General features: G+C 37.3%; 1 protein-coding gene across 1 annotated transcript; it reads left to right on the top strand.

Annotated features, from left to right (window-relative positions):
- Positions 1–51: 51 nt before the first annotated feature.
- On the top strand, positions 52–9,525 carry LOC117721903 (olfactory receptor 52H1-like). Its single transcript, XM_076939841.1, has 3 exons — positions 52–224; positions 596–696; positions 5,849–9,525. The coding sequence occupies exon 3, from the start codon at positions 5,870–5,872 to the stop codon at positions 6,824–6,826; it is 957 nt and encodes a 318-aa protein (XP_076795956.1). The 5' UTR covers positions 52–224; positions 596–696; positions 5,849–5,869; the 3' UTR covers positions 6,827–9,525.
- The last annotated feature ends 7,486 nt before the right edge of the window (positions 9,526–17,011 follow it).

The following is a 17,011-nucleotide window of genomic DNA, read 5'->3' as shown; positions in this document are numbered from 1 at the left end:
GAAGACTAGGATGTTTATCAACACTCCCCCTTCTAGGTTTTGCATTGGCTCCTCCTTGCTGTGAGCATGGTCCCCTGTATGCTACTTTTGTTCCTTTGTCTGTCTATCGTGACATTGAGACTGCTTTTGCAGCTTTTTCATCTGCCTTTTCCTTGCTACATTTTTGCACTCTCTAGTCTTAACTCTGTTTTTGCAAAAGGACCAGATCTCCAAGGCATACGCTGGTAAGAAGCAGGATAAAACTCCTAAAGTCAAACTGCTAGATCCGGAGAGAAATAGAACTGGTGGAGTGAAGAACTGTGACAAAGGTGGGCTGTATGAAATAGAAAGAGTCAGATTAGAACCTTGATTATATTTCTACAGCATATAATCACATAAAACAATAATGTAAAAAAATGTCTATCAATTTAAATCTTAGTGCATCCTAATGCTCTCCTCAAAGCATTTTCACACTTTTGGGGAAGGCAAATGTTCTAACCCTAAGAACATGAGAACCTTTAATGAAAATATGCATTCACAATGGTTTTTTTTTTTTTTTTTTTTTTTTTTTTTTTTTTTTTTTTTTTTTTTTTGGCTTGGACATACCAAACTGCAGGCATCCATCTGGAGATTGGAGACTGGAAGACCACATCTGGAGATTGGAGACTGCAATACCACTGTGGAGACTTACATGTTATTTTATATAAGCAAGCAGAGGTTTGTATTTGTGAACACACTCTTTTTGGTGGTGATGGGACCAAGTACAAGGTAGTTACTTTCTCTGCACACCATGGGATAACATACATACTTAACGCAAATATAATTTCTGGAATGGGCCTTAGGACCTTAGGATTTTAATGATAATTGGAGAAGGTACTAATTTCCCATATCTAGATGAGTCTCTTCAGAGATTATCCTTTAGTGAGGAGATCTGGCTCTGGTGGATACATGGTGAAACCTTTCACCAGTCCAGAAGTATTTAAATGTCCGGAGCTAATATTCATGCCCTTCCAGATCTTGCAATTCTCAGAGGTAAATTTCAGGAGCCTGTCTTCTCTATTATGGTGGGGTGTTGTGATAGAAGATTGACAGGGAGAGGTGGGTGAATCTCATGGGTGGGAACAAGAATAACTTTATGTATAACATAAATGGTAGTTATTGACTGATCAAATTAATTACTGTGTCAAGTAGCCCCCCTTCACTTGTTCATACTATATGCATTCAGTGAGACAGCATCCCAAGGAGATAAAACAAACACCCATGATTTCTAGCTTTTTAAAGTTTACAGCTTCCTAAATGTGAGAGTATCAGGAAACAAATAAAATAGTATAATTACCACTGTGATTAGATAATCATGAATGCCTAGAAATATTTTCCCACTTTCATATGGTGAGCAAATTTGGTAGACAGTGGATAAGTATATGTTTTCAGCAAAAGAAATAAATTTGAGCAGATCAGGGTGGTGGTTTTTCAGTTGGGGTAACACAGTAAACTGAAATTATCTCACTTGTGATGTGGAGAAAGGCCGTATGAACCTTTCCCACTGAAAGTCTCACCTAGGTCTGTTGTTAATGTAATAATTTGTCTGGGAAAAGGGAATTATTAGCAGTCTTTAGAGTGCCGTCTCAGAACCATAGATCTACAACTAAGTCAATCACACCAAGAGGCTGGTAGAGAACCAAGAGAGTCATGGAAATTCTTCACTCATGTATTGCAGATGGGATGCTCGCAAGAGTGCCAAAAATACAGGAAGGACTCAAACACTCAAGAAATGTGTTCTCAAGTTAACATGAACTTGTTAGTCTTGGCAGATAGCAAAAAAAAAAAAAAGTCAGCCTTTTTTAAATAACTGTTAAAGTTACTTTCTGAAGCTAAAATATGGGATCTATGGACAACAACAACAAAATAGCAACAAGTGAAAACCTGGCTTGAAGTTCATAGCCATGACCTTTCTTGTTTATAACACCTTTGAGGCTCCTAAGGACAGAGGAGTCTTACTGTTTATGTCCCTACATGTTACAAATTAATGTATTAATCTCTCTTGTTAGAGTAATCCAGGCTGCCACTGTTTACCTCAGTAGAGCATTTTAAAATAACTACTTTCTACAGATTATAATTATGATCTAGTTCATGTGGAGACATATTTATTCAAGAAAATTGAAAAAACAAAAAGAAACAAACAAACATACAAAAACCTAGGCATTCAACCCAGGACCTTGTGTGTACAAGGCAAGCACTGTCACCAAGCTGTCTCCAGCCAACAGAGAACCCTTATTTGAGTGATTGAATGAATGAATGCCTAGGTTCGCACAAAATGCTTCAAGTAGCTTTGTAAAGTAAGCATAGAAGACTTTTAAGTTTCTGTAGGCCTATTAATTACTTGAGAATTCCTTGAGTTATTTCTTAAGTGTAAGATAGATTTGGGAATACAATTAGATAAGGTGCTTGCAAATCACGTGTGAAGCCCTGGGTTCAGTTCCTACACCATGAAAGCAAAGCAAACAGAATAAAAATCATCTTAAACTGTCTGAATGAGGCATTACTTGGAAGGAAATAATTTCTGAGAATCTTTTTTATTTACTTTGTGTAAGTTAGTTTATTTACATTTCTGAGTACTCGTGAACAATATTTGTCAATTTATTTTTTCTGAGTTTCATCTGTTTTGCTTCAGTTGCCAAAACATTTCAGAAGATGATGTGAAGAGTCAATTCTCTCTGATAACTAAGTGGGTCTTGGGAATGGAACTCAGAGAGTAAGGTTTGGTAGCCAGCAAGCACATGTAACTTCACAGCCATCTCAGTGGCCCTTAGTTTTCATTCTCACTTAAGTGTATCATTTTCATCATTATTCACACAGAAAATGTTTTTTTACTTATTATGTAGACCAGGCTGATTTGGAATTCATATGCCTGCCATTCCTTCCCAGGTGATGGGATTAAAAGCACGAGACACCATGCCCAGAAAAAGTTTCACTTTAATACAAAGTATATATATATATATATGACACCAAATGTATTTATACATATATGTATATAAAAGCTAAAAGTTAAACATTTCTTTCCCACTTAACCTTCAAAATGATGTGCCCATTAATATACCCTTAGGACAGCTGACTTATATTGATGCAAATGCTGAGACTTTCAATCAGTGCTAATAACATTCAGTAGCTGTGTGCTCCAGTTGGTTTTTATTTAACAAAAATACTCCATTGATTTTTGACTTTCATGTGCATAGCTTTACATCATTCTTCTTAAAGTCTGCATAAAGTCTCTTCTTACACTGTAAATGAACACACTATATATTCTCAGTTGAAGTGTTAATGTGCGTCACTCTGACAATGTTCATTGTATACATTATAATTTTATTTGAATTCATAATGTAATTTAATTATTGTCACATATAACCTTATGTATTTGCATAACATCTTCTTCAGAAACATTTCTGTATTTGAAGCCACTAGGAGAATGTGTATGTTCCATTTATTTATTTATTTATTTATTTATTTATTTATTTATTTATTGGATACATACAGCTAAATTAATCTTCAGGAATGCTTGACAGTAAATTTTTTACAAAAATAGCTATATCACCTCCTTATTTCACCAGACACTTCACATAACTGAGTATAATCAGCCTCTTGAAGTCTCTTTTAAGGGGCTAAGTAGTGCCACTTATCTATTTTACAGCAACTTTAATGAGAGGACAGAATTTTCTTTTCATCTTTTATGGTGACTTAATTATTAATACCCATTACCAAGTTTCTTTGGATCAATGGGCTTTAGCTTTGTAATCTCTTAAGAATACTTTGAATATTAATAGAATCATATGGCTTCATTAAGAGTCATCTTTAGTTACTGTAATTTTGTCATGAAATTTGTTATCTCCTTTATTTTCCTTTTCTTACATTTCTGTGTAACAAGGCTGTTCTCAAATTGATGAGCCTCCTGTTCCAGTCTCCCAAGGACTGGGAATAAAGTAATGTACTACTACATCTAGGATTTTAAGCTTTTTACTTTTTTCTACAGACATCATCTAGGTGTATATTTATAGATGTGTGACATGTGGGGAAGGTAGTTCATACACAAGTTTGGAATATCCAACAGGAATCCTTGTACCTTTAACTGAACTCATGTTAAAGCACCTTGATAGATTAAAAGTTCCTGCAGTTGGATCTTCTTGTAATGGAGATGTTGCCTATCTAAGTGAGAACCATTGTTGACACCAGCCTGGTTGTATCTTCCTTTCTGGGAGTGACTGGATCCTAACCTTCTTTATTCTGTGGTTAGAACAGATAGATCTTAGTTCTCATCTTTTTTTCCAGGAACAGTAAGCCCCTGCTTCCAAGGTCAGCCTTGATGTCAGGTAAACTACAAGGAGTAAATTGGGACATACTTTTAAAATATGTCTTGCATCTTTGTATTTTCTGAAAATCCTTTCTGAATCTTTTCTCAACTTATAACTGCAAATGAAAAAAACAGATGCATTTATGTTAGCAAGCAGATATTTCAGCAAGAGTGGATGGTATGTAGGTTAGAGCAGTCAGTGTAAGTTGCATACAGACACAGTGAGCACTTGCAATCTGATAATCATTTAGAGGTGAGGAGGAATCCTTAGTGTGGGGTAGATATGACTAAGACAATTTGAAGACATGGAAAACTGATTATGTTGAACAGTCTTTGACTTGAAAATATTATAGTAGGAATGAGGTTGGAACAGGAAAAAGACCAATACAGTAATCTGGATGAAGAGCACAGGTGGAGGATACATAATTCCAAAACCAAGGAATTCAATATCAGAACTGTAACATCACTGCATTTTAGCATCAAAAACTTTAGAATGTTCATCATAGGGGTCCAGTTAATGTTACATTATTAGTGTAGATCACTAAGTGATCACCACTTAGTACATTTTGCATAGTGGGAAAACAATAAAGACATAGCACTATAGAATTCCAATATTCACAAGAGAAAAAATAGAAATAATAAACATGAGAGGTACTGGCATTGGAGTAAAAGAGTTGTATATCAGATCACAAAATGTGAGAGTTTTTAAAAGATAGGCTCTCTGATTCAATGAATTTGCACAAGCATGAGTCATTAAAGAGACAGAGACAAGAGTACTGTTGTGTAGTGTTGCCAAGAGCCTGAGTGTCTATTTCTGAGATTTGTCTTCATTGTGCATAATAGGTTGCCTTTATTTTCTTGAAACAAATCTGGTATAGTCATTTATTAGACTCTGTCTTCTCTTGAGTAGACTTCAGCCTAGAAATGTTTAAAGAGTGGGATAAGCCGCTGACACTTAAAGTTTGATGGAGGAAGCTTAGCACATGCTTCTGATTTATGCCTGAACCTTCTATAGCAATTATGAATACCAGGGCAGACACAGAGGATCTAGTATAGTTGAGTGTAGAGAAGCAGGGAAGAAGACACTGGAGAATCTGCTTAGGTTTCAGACACTGAGTCTGTCTCTGTGAAGCTTCAGTTAGCAACTGGTTAATTAAATGGATCTCTGAATAATATTTAACATAGTTTAAAATATATATGTTTGCATTTGTGGGAATTAAACATAGGACCTTGTACATGTTAGGCAAATGCTCTATCGCTGAGCAACCTACCTAATTCATTCTTTGTGTGGTATTATTTAATGCACAAAATTTCCAAGGAAACTTCATTGGGTTGCTGTCAGGACTGATTCAGTCATATGACTTAAGTCTCCAGGAAAACAGTTCAATGATATTAAATGACTGAAAATTTGGCAAATGTTTATTCATAAATAGAAGAGGAGAGGGATAAAGTGATGATTTCTGAGAGGGAATGATATTGGGAAAGTTTGCCTGTATCATTGTAACTATCATGCCATTTCATTTTCAGGTTAGGAGGATCATTTAACCCATGCCCATAATGGCTACATTCAACCTCAGCAGCTTCAATCCAGGCTTTTTCATCCTCTTGGGAATCCCAGGGCTGGAGCAGTTCCACATATGGATTGGTATTCCCTTCTTTATTATCTACCTTGTGGCATTTGCAGGCAACAGCATCCTACTCTACCTCATTTTTATGGAGCACAGCCTGCATGAGCCCATGTTCTTTTTCCTCTCCATGCTGGCTGGTACAGATCTCATCCTGTGTAATACATGTGTTCCCAAAACCTTCAGCATCTTCTGGCTGGGTCCTCAACACATCACATTTCTTGGATGTCTTACTCAGATGTTTTTCCTTCATTTCAGCTTTGCCATGGATTCTGCTATCCTGCTGGCCATGGCATTTGATCGCTATGTTGCTATCTGCTTCCCTCTAAGATACACCACCATCCTCACCCATCAAATTGTTATTAAGATTGTGGTGGCCATTATCAGCAGGAGCTTTTGTATCATCTTCCCATGTGTGTTCTTGCTAAAACGACTGCCTTTCTGCAGAGAGCTCATTGTTCCTCACACATACTGTGAGCACATAGGTATTGCTCGTCTGGCCTGTGCTGACATTTCCATCAATATCTGGTATGGTTTTGCAGTACCTATAATGACTGTCATGTCAGATTTGATCTTGATTGGCATCTCCTACACTGTTATTCTTCGTGCTGTCTTTAACCTTCCCTCCCGGGATGCCCGCCAGAAAGCCCTTAGCACATGTGGTTCCCATGTCTGTGTCATTCTTATATTCTACACACCAGCCATATTCTCTGTCCTTGCCCATCGTTTTGGTCACAATATTCCCCACTCCTTCCATATACTGTTTGCAAACCTCTATGTAGCCATCCCTCCTGCCATCAACCCAATCATTTATGGGGTAAAAACCAAGCAGATTCGTGACAAAATCAACCTCCTATTCATACCCAAAGTCAACCATTGACAGGACATTGAGGGCTTGAGAAAGATAACAGTCAATGATATCAATTTAGGAGCATTTCATATTTCTTAATGGTCGAATAACCATAATGCTGACTTAAATTTATATAAAGTTGTAGAAAAGCTACTCTGGGTAATAGAAAGTGTGGAAGATAAACCCATGTTTACAAAAACTAAATAAGAACTGAAGAAGACATCTTGCATGACAAGATAGAGAAAAGGCAGGTTTAGCTCTCATTTTAAGTAAGATTTTTAATCATCTCTTGGCCTTTGGGCTGACATCAAGTATAAAATCAAATAATACTTTCAAGACGTATGATACAGCATACTGAATACATAGAATGAAGACAGGTTATAATTAAAAACAAGTTAGAATAGATTAATAAAAACTTCAGAATATGGCAAATTTCTGTAGGATACTTTTCAGATGACAACTGGAACCAGCAAATGATTACTCTTTTGAAAGAATATTCTCTGAAATGAAATCCCTTAAGACAGTGGTTTTCTGAACTATTCTGGATTTTAGGACTTGATAAAATTTAAACATTAGGTTCACTCTTATTTTAATGAACCTCTGAAGTATGTAATGATTTATTAGAAGATTTTTATGCCCAAGAAATCTCTGTCACTTCCAGATCAAAAAGTTCCAGTTTTTTTGACAAATTCCAAAGAGTTAGTTCTTGAGATTTTCTGGATTAAAAGTAGCATTCTTCTTTGTTCCATGTGGAGAGCCGACAGAAGGCGGCTATCATCCTTGCAGCCATTTTGAGCCATATACCCTGACAAGAGACTTGTTTACAACAGCCTACAACAACTGAGCACACTCTGATAACATCTTGTTTTAGATACCCAGGATTTCCCCTTGAGTATGTGAAACTTAAAGGTGTGAGACTTAAAGGCTTGACTTAAAGGTGTGATTTAGAGACAAGACTTAAAAATGTGACTTAAGGGCGTGACTAAAAGGCGTGACTTAGAAGTGAGACATATAAAAGGTAGAGACAGACAGAAGACAGACACTTGAAACTTGGAACTTAAAACTTGGAACTGGGAAAGAGACTAGCAACTTAGAATTAGACTTAGGACTTGAGACTTATTATAGCTGGAACTAGGATTAGGACCTGAGACTTGGTGCTAGGAACTAGGGACTTGGAGAGAAGAAGAGAGACTGAAGAATAAATGGGATTGAATCACATTCTGTCTGGTCTCCATTCTTCACATCCGTCCTCACTCTCTTTCTTGCTGAACCCAGACTTGCAGACTGGAGCAGCTTAGGGCAGTGCGGGCTCTAACAATTTAGCCCCCAAGGCTTTTGGCTGTGTGGGTTCCAACATTGACAGTGTGTGGTCTGCGACAGTTCCACATAATTGTTACTTAACATTAACCATTTACCAAAAAATTCTGACCCTTAAGCCTCATATTCATATATATTATTGATTGCCTCTACTTATTTTAGATTTCTCTCAGCCTGAGACATTTTTCCTTGAACATTTTTTCTACTTGTGTACAGTACTATTTTCTACAAAACAAAACAAGAACAATGACAAAAATAGACTGATGCCATGATTATTGGAAATTTTAATATCTATATAAATTTTCCTTTAATTATTCAGTGTGGCAGATTTTATTTTCCAGTGAAGTCACAACAATACCTTTAAATGTCCATATTTACTTGTACTATGAACTTCTTGTAATTTCCATGGCAATATTTACAGTCTAATCATCTTGAATTGTCAGGAGCTATCTAGAAAAGGCTAAAGGCATGCAAGTGACTTTCTGGAGATGGATGACTCATCGTTTTGAATGTCTGAAATGGATAATTCTGAATTGCAAGACTTTCAGAAATGTCACCTCAGGATTGATTCATACTTATGATATACCTTTCCTGTCACTATTATATAATGTAATGATCCCTGAGCATTGTTTCACTCTATTGGTCAGATTTTCTGAAGATCAACAAAGAAGTATTGTTTTGTGATGCTATGTATAGAGACTGATGATTTCATAATTCCTAATAATGATTCAATAGAATTCCTAAATTTATACTAGTAATTTTGAGCCCCCTACAGAAAAGGGTGCAATTAGGGCTCTATAAAACTTCATGTGTCACAAGCTAATTACACTAAAATAGAAAGGAGATTTGAAATCAAATTGGGATTATGGAAATCATTTCTTCTAGGCTGGTGGTGAAACCATTATCTGATAACTAAGGTCATAAACTCAGAATTGACAATTTATTGTTGGTACAAGGGCAGAAAATAAAATATTGACTGGATTTATTTATGTAAAGCTTCAAAACTAATGAGACACGAGGAAGATGATTTGCCTATTGACAAAACCAAGCTAACTTGTGACACAAAAATTGTTTTAAACTCTTAATGATTGTGGAGCTAGTGGCAGATAATGAATGTTTAATTAGATAACTAGTCTTAATGAAAACACATGTAAATATTTCTGCTGTAACTTCTTCAATCTATGATTTAAACTTGTGAACTTGAAAAAGAAGCTTGGAATATCATGTGATCATGTATCCTGAAAATATATAAAAACTAAGAATGATAATAATAAGCAGGCAGAGCAGAGAGAGCAAGCAGGCTTTTATTAGCATGAAACAGGTATTTTTTTTTCTTGCTGATAAGGACAGTGCTTTTTTTCTTATAGACTGGGGTTTCTTTCATTCAGCAATAAAGAGATATAAGCTTTTTCTTCCTCTTAGCAATAAAAGTTGAAGCTTGTTTTTCACCCAGAATGAGTTTGCTTTTTCAGTGCTGGTGCTTCTCAATTAAACCTACTCATGGGGGCTTTTGATCTATCCACTCTGTGTGTGTGTGTGTGTGTGTGTGTGTGTGTGTGTGTGTGTGTGTGTGTGTGTGTGTGTGTGTAAATACTTGTGGAGTAGATGAGAGAGGTGGTTGGGCCTGATATGAATGTGTATATGAATGTGTGTGTCTGTGCATATTTGTTTATGTGAAAGTTTTTGACTATGGCTTTCTTTTCCTGGTTCACAGAGTTCATTGTTTCAAGTCTCCCTCTCACCTGGCCAGTGAGAGGTATGGTGACTCCTGGACCAGAGAGAAAGGAAATCTAACAATCCTTACTTAATTCTCTGCTGCTGCCAGCAGGAATTAATTACTAAATGTATACCTGTCTTTCTATTCATATGTACACTTAAGAGTTAAAAGAGTTCAGAGTTTCTCACTGGGCATTCTTGTCAGCCCCAGATATTTAAGTTTTGTTTTGTCAGTAGCTTTGACCCCATAAATGGCCCATTGCTGTCACCAGCTGTCTGCAATCAGCATGGCCCCAATCACCGATGCTTCCCTTCAGCTGCTGCCTTCTGGGGGGGGTGGGGGTGGGGGGGGGGAGAAAACTTTACAGGCTCTTGGCATTGAATATAGGCTGAACTGTGGCATTCATTGACAAATAATGTTCAGTAGAAATGACCTTTGAGGGCTTGTATAATTATATCATTAAAAGAAATTTTGCAGTTTTCATCTGGGTCTCTTAATGAGCTTGATTTTACTAAATTCCCTTTGGACCCCAACTACTATGATATGTGCACCCTGAGCAACACATGAAGCCATTTCTAAACATTCTAGTGTATGGCCCTAATGTTGATTCTGATAACCAATAAGACCTGCAATCTGTATTAGTGACTCAACTTGGACATCAGTCTGAGACTCTAGACAAGTCTAGTAGTAATATGGAGGACAGAAATGCACTCAGTTCACTGGTGCATTGGATGAAGAATGTTGTAGTGTAGTGCTGAATGTATAGTATTATTTTACTACATGTTATGAGATTAAGAGACAAGATAAAATGAAATTATTTGTTTCAAGCAGACTAAATGTAAAAGTGCCAGGGCTGGCTATGTTCAAATCAAAATGCCCCCCTCTCCAGTATTTCCAAATAATGAAAGACTCTACAAGCAAAATATGGCAGCAGGATATAGTATCATGTATAGCAAATGGCTCTAAGAATATTCTTTGTTCAAAACAGAAATATTAAGAGTGCAAGTAATAAAACCTTTTCATCTGGACAAAGAGGTTTCTAAGAATCTTAAAATATATTACCCTGTAACAGTATAATTCTTTGCCCAGATTATACAGTAGACAATATAGAAAGTATTTAAGTATGATGTTTGTTTAATGGAGACAAACCCACAACAGAGAGAACTCAGAGTCACTGGAAGTGCTTATAAACATAACATCATCGGCGACTGCTTAAAGGAGCATAGATAGGCATTGTTCAATGAACAGAAACTTTTGAGCCTACAACTTTCTCCAGCAGAGAACAGGCTCAAAAATAATTTCAGATATAATTATAGGTTAATAATCACTTAATGACATATATAACTATATATCAGGTTAATATATATTTACCATCTCAGTTATAATAATTAATAATATTTATTATAATAATATTTAATTAATAATAAATGTATTACCCTATTGAACCAAATTAATGCTGTCCATGAGTGCAGGGTTATGGGACCATCCACTGGAGCATAGACAACCTATCAGTAGCTACTTCACCAAAAAAAAAGTGACTCTGCCTCCCCCAGCATCTGTCAACCACCTATAGTACCTCAGCCAGAGGTAGGCCTGGGCAGCCCCCCACCAACTGGAAGTTTTACCTGCCTTGATCTTTGGAAGTTTTGTGAGTTCATATGTGTATCACACATTGTATATCAAGTAGACAGAAGTATGGTGCTTGATCATTATTCTCAACTATTTGCTTCAGTGAATCATAGAACCCAGATCCTATTCTTCTAATAATGTACCCTTTTCCAACTACTCTTTCACCCCCTTTTCTCTGTGCTCCAGTCTCTGCAACTAGTCTTTTCTCAACTTCTATGAGTTCTGGGTTTTAACTAATTCTACAGTGGAAATGGTTATAGGAGAATATATGTGCAGTTGCAACTAGAAGATAAATTCATTTAGTATTATTTTCCAAGAATGATACAATATTTTTTGTGTCCTGTACACTTATCTGTGCTATCATTTGCTTCTGCATCAAGATGTGTGCCTTGATTTTTCCCTTTGTCTCTAGACAGATCTTACTGATTTCTTGAATCAGTAAAAATGGAAGTATCATTTTGTGATACATAAGACAATGTCATAAGAAACTTTACTGCTTTCTCTTTAATGCACTTAAACATTTATATTTTGGATACCTTTTAGTTCATATCCACCATGACATGAGAATATTAAACTGTGCACAGAAGTAGACAATTCTAGCAGGGCTTCTAGTTAACAGCCAGCATCTGCTGCACTAGTTCTGATCAAGGTTGGTCCTGATTTAACATCATCCAGTACGTGATTGTAGATCCCCAAGAGGAAAACCTAAGTAAGAAATTGGTCTCAGTGAAACTGAGATGGTAAATTGTTTTTAACTCAGACATTTACCTTTCTATTCACATGGATGCCTGAGGTAGCTCCATTTTAAGTATTCTGACTAGTCTTTCAAAGCTTAAACAGCTGCATCCCTACTACTTCAGCCCTTGGAAATGCCTTTGAATTGAAAGTTGTATCATTACATTCAAATTATTCTTAATCTAGCTTTCAGGCATTTAATCCTTGACACATCATTATTTATTCTCCAGGGCTCATTCTTTTTAATCCCAGTTCAACACTCTTTGACCTCAATGAAACCAATTATTCTATCTTTTCAGGCTCAATTTCCTCATTTCTTTTTTTTTCACATTTTTTATTGGATATTTTATTTACATTTCAGATGTGATCCCCTATCCCCATTTCCCTCCCATCAAGAACCCCTATCCCATCCTCCCTCCTCCTGCTTTTATGAGAATGTGTCCCCACCCACCCGCCTACTTCCACCTCCCCACCCATGATTTCCCCCACACTGGGCCGTACAGCCTTCACTGGACCAAGAACTTCCTCACACACCTATGCCTGACACTGTCATCCTCCCCTACATATACTGCTGGAGCCATGGGTCTCTCCCTATGTGCTCCCAGGCTGGTGGTTTAGACATTGGGAGTTCTGGTTGGTTAATTTCCTCATTTCTTAGTTGTCCTTTTTTGCAAACATCAATTTTATGTTTAATTCTTAAAATTTATTTTGAATATAAATTTGTAGGCATAAATTTTTTGCAACCTACTTTTAATAAGAGTTCAACCTCTCCTCTAACCTACCACCCAGCAGAGGTAGTGGAAGAGAGAAGTTAGGATATGGGGGAAGTGGACCTGTTAGCAATAGTTCTTTGGGTATGAGCTCAATCTTTGTTAGCATTTCAGTTCTATAGCAAACATGAAATATGAATCAGCAGCTACAGCAGGTAAACACCAGGCAGCTGTAGCTTAATCCTGAAGAAACCACAAGACTTGCCAACCAGCCTGAGGTGAGGGCACGGATGCAGCAAGATGCCACAGGAACTTCATGAGCAATTCTTGGACAAGGTTTTTTCAATGGTGGCATTATCACAAGTTGATCTCAACAATGCTATGTAAGGAGAACCAATACTCACTTGTCATTAGTAAAGAATAATGAGGCAGAGCAAGCCAAACCAATGCTCAGTGCTCGTGTCTGGGGGGGGGGTGGTCCTTTTATGTGTTTGCTGTATCAAAACATCTTTTTACCTGTGTCTGCTTCAGGGAAACATTCTTTCCTGTGTCTGCTTCAGCAAAACATCCTTTCACCTGTGTCTGCTTCAGTAAAACATTCTTTCGGGTGTCTTCTTTAGCAAGACATCCTTTTACCTGTGTGCCCCTGCAAAACATTATTTGACATAACTAACTTTCCAAAGAAACTAGAAGTTTCCACGTCATAAAAATTTCCCCTCATTTACCTCTTTCTATGCTTTTCCCTTTCCCCTTAAACATACTATTTTAGTCTTTTAAAGCAGCACAGCAAAACATCTGAGTCTAACCCTGAAGCCACAAAACCATCAGTCCTCTCTTCACTCTTGAGCAATTTATTCTTTTTATGGGGTTTCTTTCCCCTGTCAGTTCAGTAGTTGATAACATTCATCTTCCCTGGATATTCCTTTTTTATGCTAATTTTCTTCCAGATGTTGCCCCAGTTCTGTACCCTCTCATGCAGAGCATCTCCTGGAAACAGTTGCTTGTGCCCACTCTTCTCTATTCATCCCCACACAACTATCATTAACTAGCCTTCACCTACATTGCCTCTCTTTACTTTTCTAAAATCTCACTTAATTTTTGTACCCTTTTAACAATTTAATATAATGTTTCTGATCATTTTATGTACATATATAATGAATTTTGATCAAATTCACCTCCATTATTATTTCTCGTGAGCCTACCTCTCCTGTTGAATCTTTTCTTTCCCACTAGTCTGCCTCAGTGAAGGGAACTAATCACTTATCATTTCAGCTGCTAACTACAAGATCTTCTAGTCCTTGATCAACTATCTGGGAGTGGAAACTCTAACCAACCAACCATTGTGAAAAGTAAGAGACATTAGGATGGTAGAGCTTCCAGCAAGCTGCAGAAAGAGCTCAAAGGGCGCAGCTTTTAGGAGTCATCACCTATGTTGGAGTGAGCTTTCTGATGATGTAGCTGCTTTTGAGTCATCTCTGCTCCTGTTAAATAACCCAGCACTCATACTCCTGATGATAACCTCAATAAAAAGCTCATTGGTGCACCAAATTTAGTATTGGTATAATTATTATTTTGATATGTTGTGAGTTCCATTTTTGGGGAGAGTAGACATATTCGTATTCATGTGGGAATGAACGAATGTGTGTGTGTGCGTGTGCGTGTGCGTGTGTGTGTGTGTGTTACTGTTGCATCTTACCAGGAAAAGTCTGTCATACAATAACTCCAAAATTATAAGTTCCTTAGTAGATTTTGGGAAAAATCTACACCTCACTGTAAGGGTTTTTGCAGCACAAAGTTACCTTGGCAGTCAGGGGCCCAAGGAATACCACAAAGTCACACAACAAAACTTACACAAGAGGTTTATTAAAGAGAAAAAACAGAATGGTGGTTGCCTCTGAAGGGGAAGAGAGACAGCAGAGGGTTGGGCAGAGGGGCTGGCTTTTATAGGAACTTTGGAGCATGCACAATGAGCTAGTGGAAAAACACAGCCCCATCTTAGGTATTTCTTGGCCTTAAATCTGAGACATTATTTGGCTATTAATGCTGAATCATGGGGATGTGGATTTCCAAGTCTAGGAGCTCTGGGTCAAGTTAGGGGCAGGGTAAAAGAGCCACTTCAACTTTTCTTCCCCATTTAGTAAAGGATCTCTCTGTGAAAACAGGTGTTTGGGTGTGGTTTGTGTCTAATCCAGGGTTCTCCTATAGGGAACTCCTTGCTGTGCTAGGGTGTTCTTTTCTTGGCCCCCGTTTCCTATATTCCTATATTCCTCCATCTTTTGTTTATTATTGATAACCAAACGGGGGTCAGAAAAGAGGGTGATGTAATCATTAGGCTATTTTCTGCTATGTGGGATGTTGAAGTCAATAGGGATAACTTGATATTCACTGTGGAGGTATATTTATGGGCTCTGATTCTGTCCCTAGAGTCTGATAATCTTTTAATTAATTAAATTAACTAAATCATTAATCCTTTAACAACTGATTAAAGATTTGATTTTTTTTGAAATTTTGTTGAAGAAATCTAGACAAGAAGTTTATAAAACAGGGAGCATTCAGTAGAATTAGAAAAAGGAGAAGGGGTTTAGAAGACAGTATCTCATTCCATAACGGACTGTCAATATTCCATTTGCCAGAGGCATTGAGCTGTTCCTTACATGGTCCAGATCTGTCTGGAGTTGTTGGATCTTGCCTTTTTCTGTACCGGATTGGTTGACATAGACGCAACCTTTCTCCCTGAGGACAGATTTCTCCAATGTTAGTACATCTAATCTTTGCCAATTTTCTCCAACAGTTTTCAAGTGTCTTACAAAGAAACAATTTTTCTCACACCCACACAATAGCCTATTTGTCCTACACAAAGCAGGTCAATTACCCTGACAAATTGTAGAATGATTTCAGGTAATGAATTTACCTGTTCATTGGTTTGGGTTTACTTGATTTTAACAGGTACCTTTCCTGGGATTCCTGATGGGCACTATGGGTAGCCATTTTGTCCCCTATGCCAGGGAGTTCTCTTTTGCCCTAACATTCCAGTCTTTTGTAAAGGATACGGGGTGACATGATCTCTTCTGTAACTACTTCCTGCTGAAATTAGGATATTGTTGTCAGGGCCCAGGAAGGCTGGAATACTAGTCAAATGTCAAGAGGGGATTCAGGCAATGGGACATTCATCAGAAGCATCTGGTTTACTGACTCAGGTGAAGAACAATAACATTAGCTGGACTGGTTCACAATCAACTTTCAGTAAGTCCAGGGCTTGAAGCCATTTGGAGCAGATTGTAGTCTGCAGCTAATTCCTGGATGGTGTCTGTCAGCCAATAGGAAATCTGCTGAAACAGGTATAGACTATGGACAGAAGCTAAAGTTTAGGACCTTAAAGGAAAATTATACATTTGGAACTTTTGGGCCAATAGTCCTGGTAGTTGGGGGAGAGGGGAGATCATGGGAGAGAGAAATCACACCCCCAGAAATAGGCAAGTAGAGAAACATAGGTCTTACTTATCTGGCATCCATTTGACCTGTGAGAGGTGAATCCTAGTCTTATGACTCCCTTGAATTCCTGAAGTTCATATGAATTTTTTCTTTACAATAAAAGACAAAACTTTAGATATATTAGGATCGCCATTGCTTGTAATCTGTAGTGAAATCTTCATTGTAGAAAAAGTAGCTAACAGGTATCCTGCCCTCAAGTCATAGCAAAGCATAGGTTTAAAAAGACTGAACATTTTTTCTCTGTCCAGAGAGCTGGACATATAGATTGGACAGAGATGTTTTTAGCATGGTGAAAAGAACGATTAAGTCTATGCTTGTAAGATAACCAAAGGAAATTTAAGATCTTGCGATTGTGACTGGTAATTATAGTCAGCATTTTATTAATTTATCCAAACTCCACTGATCCATTGATCAATTTAAACTCCGAACCTTCAAAATCGAGGAGGAAATAAATCTGAAATAGTTTCCATTAGCTTGGATTACTTTCTTATTCAGTTATGACTTGCATTTTACATAACTTACAAGACTAGCCTCTGCATCCTCAGACATTTTCTTAGCCCCTACGAATTTAAGTTTTCATATCCTCATACATTTATAACACTTTCTTAGACCCTC

The sequence above is a fragment of the Arvicanthis niloticus genome, chromosome 1 (genome assembly GCF_011762505.2).
Source record: "Arvicanthis niloticus isolate mArvNil1 chromosome 1, mArvNil1.pat.X, whole genome shotgun sequence".
In the NCBI taxonomy this organism is placed as follows: domain Eukaryota; kingdom Metazoa; phylum Chordata; class Mammalia; order Rodentia; family Muridae; genus Arvicanthis; species Arvicanthis niloticus.
This window is presented reverse-complemented; position numbering and strand designations above follow the sequence as displayed.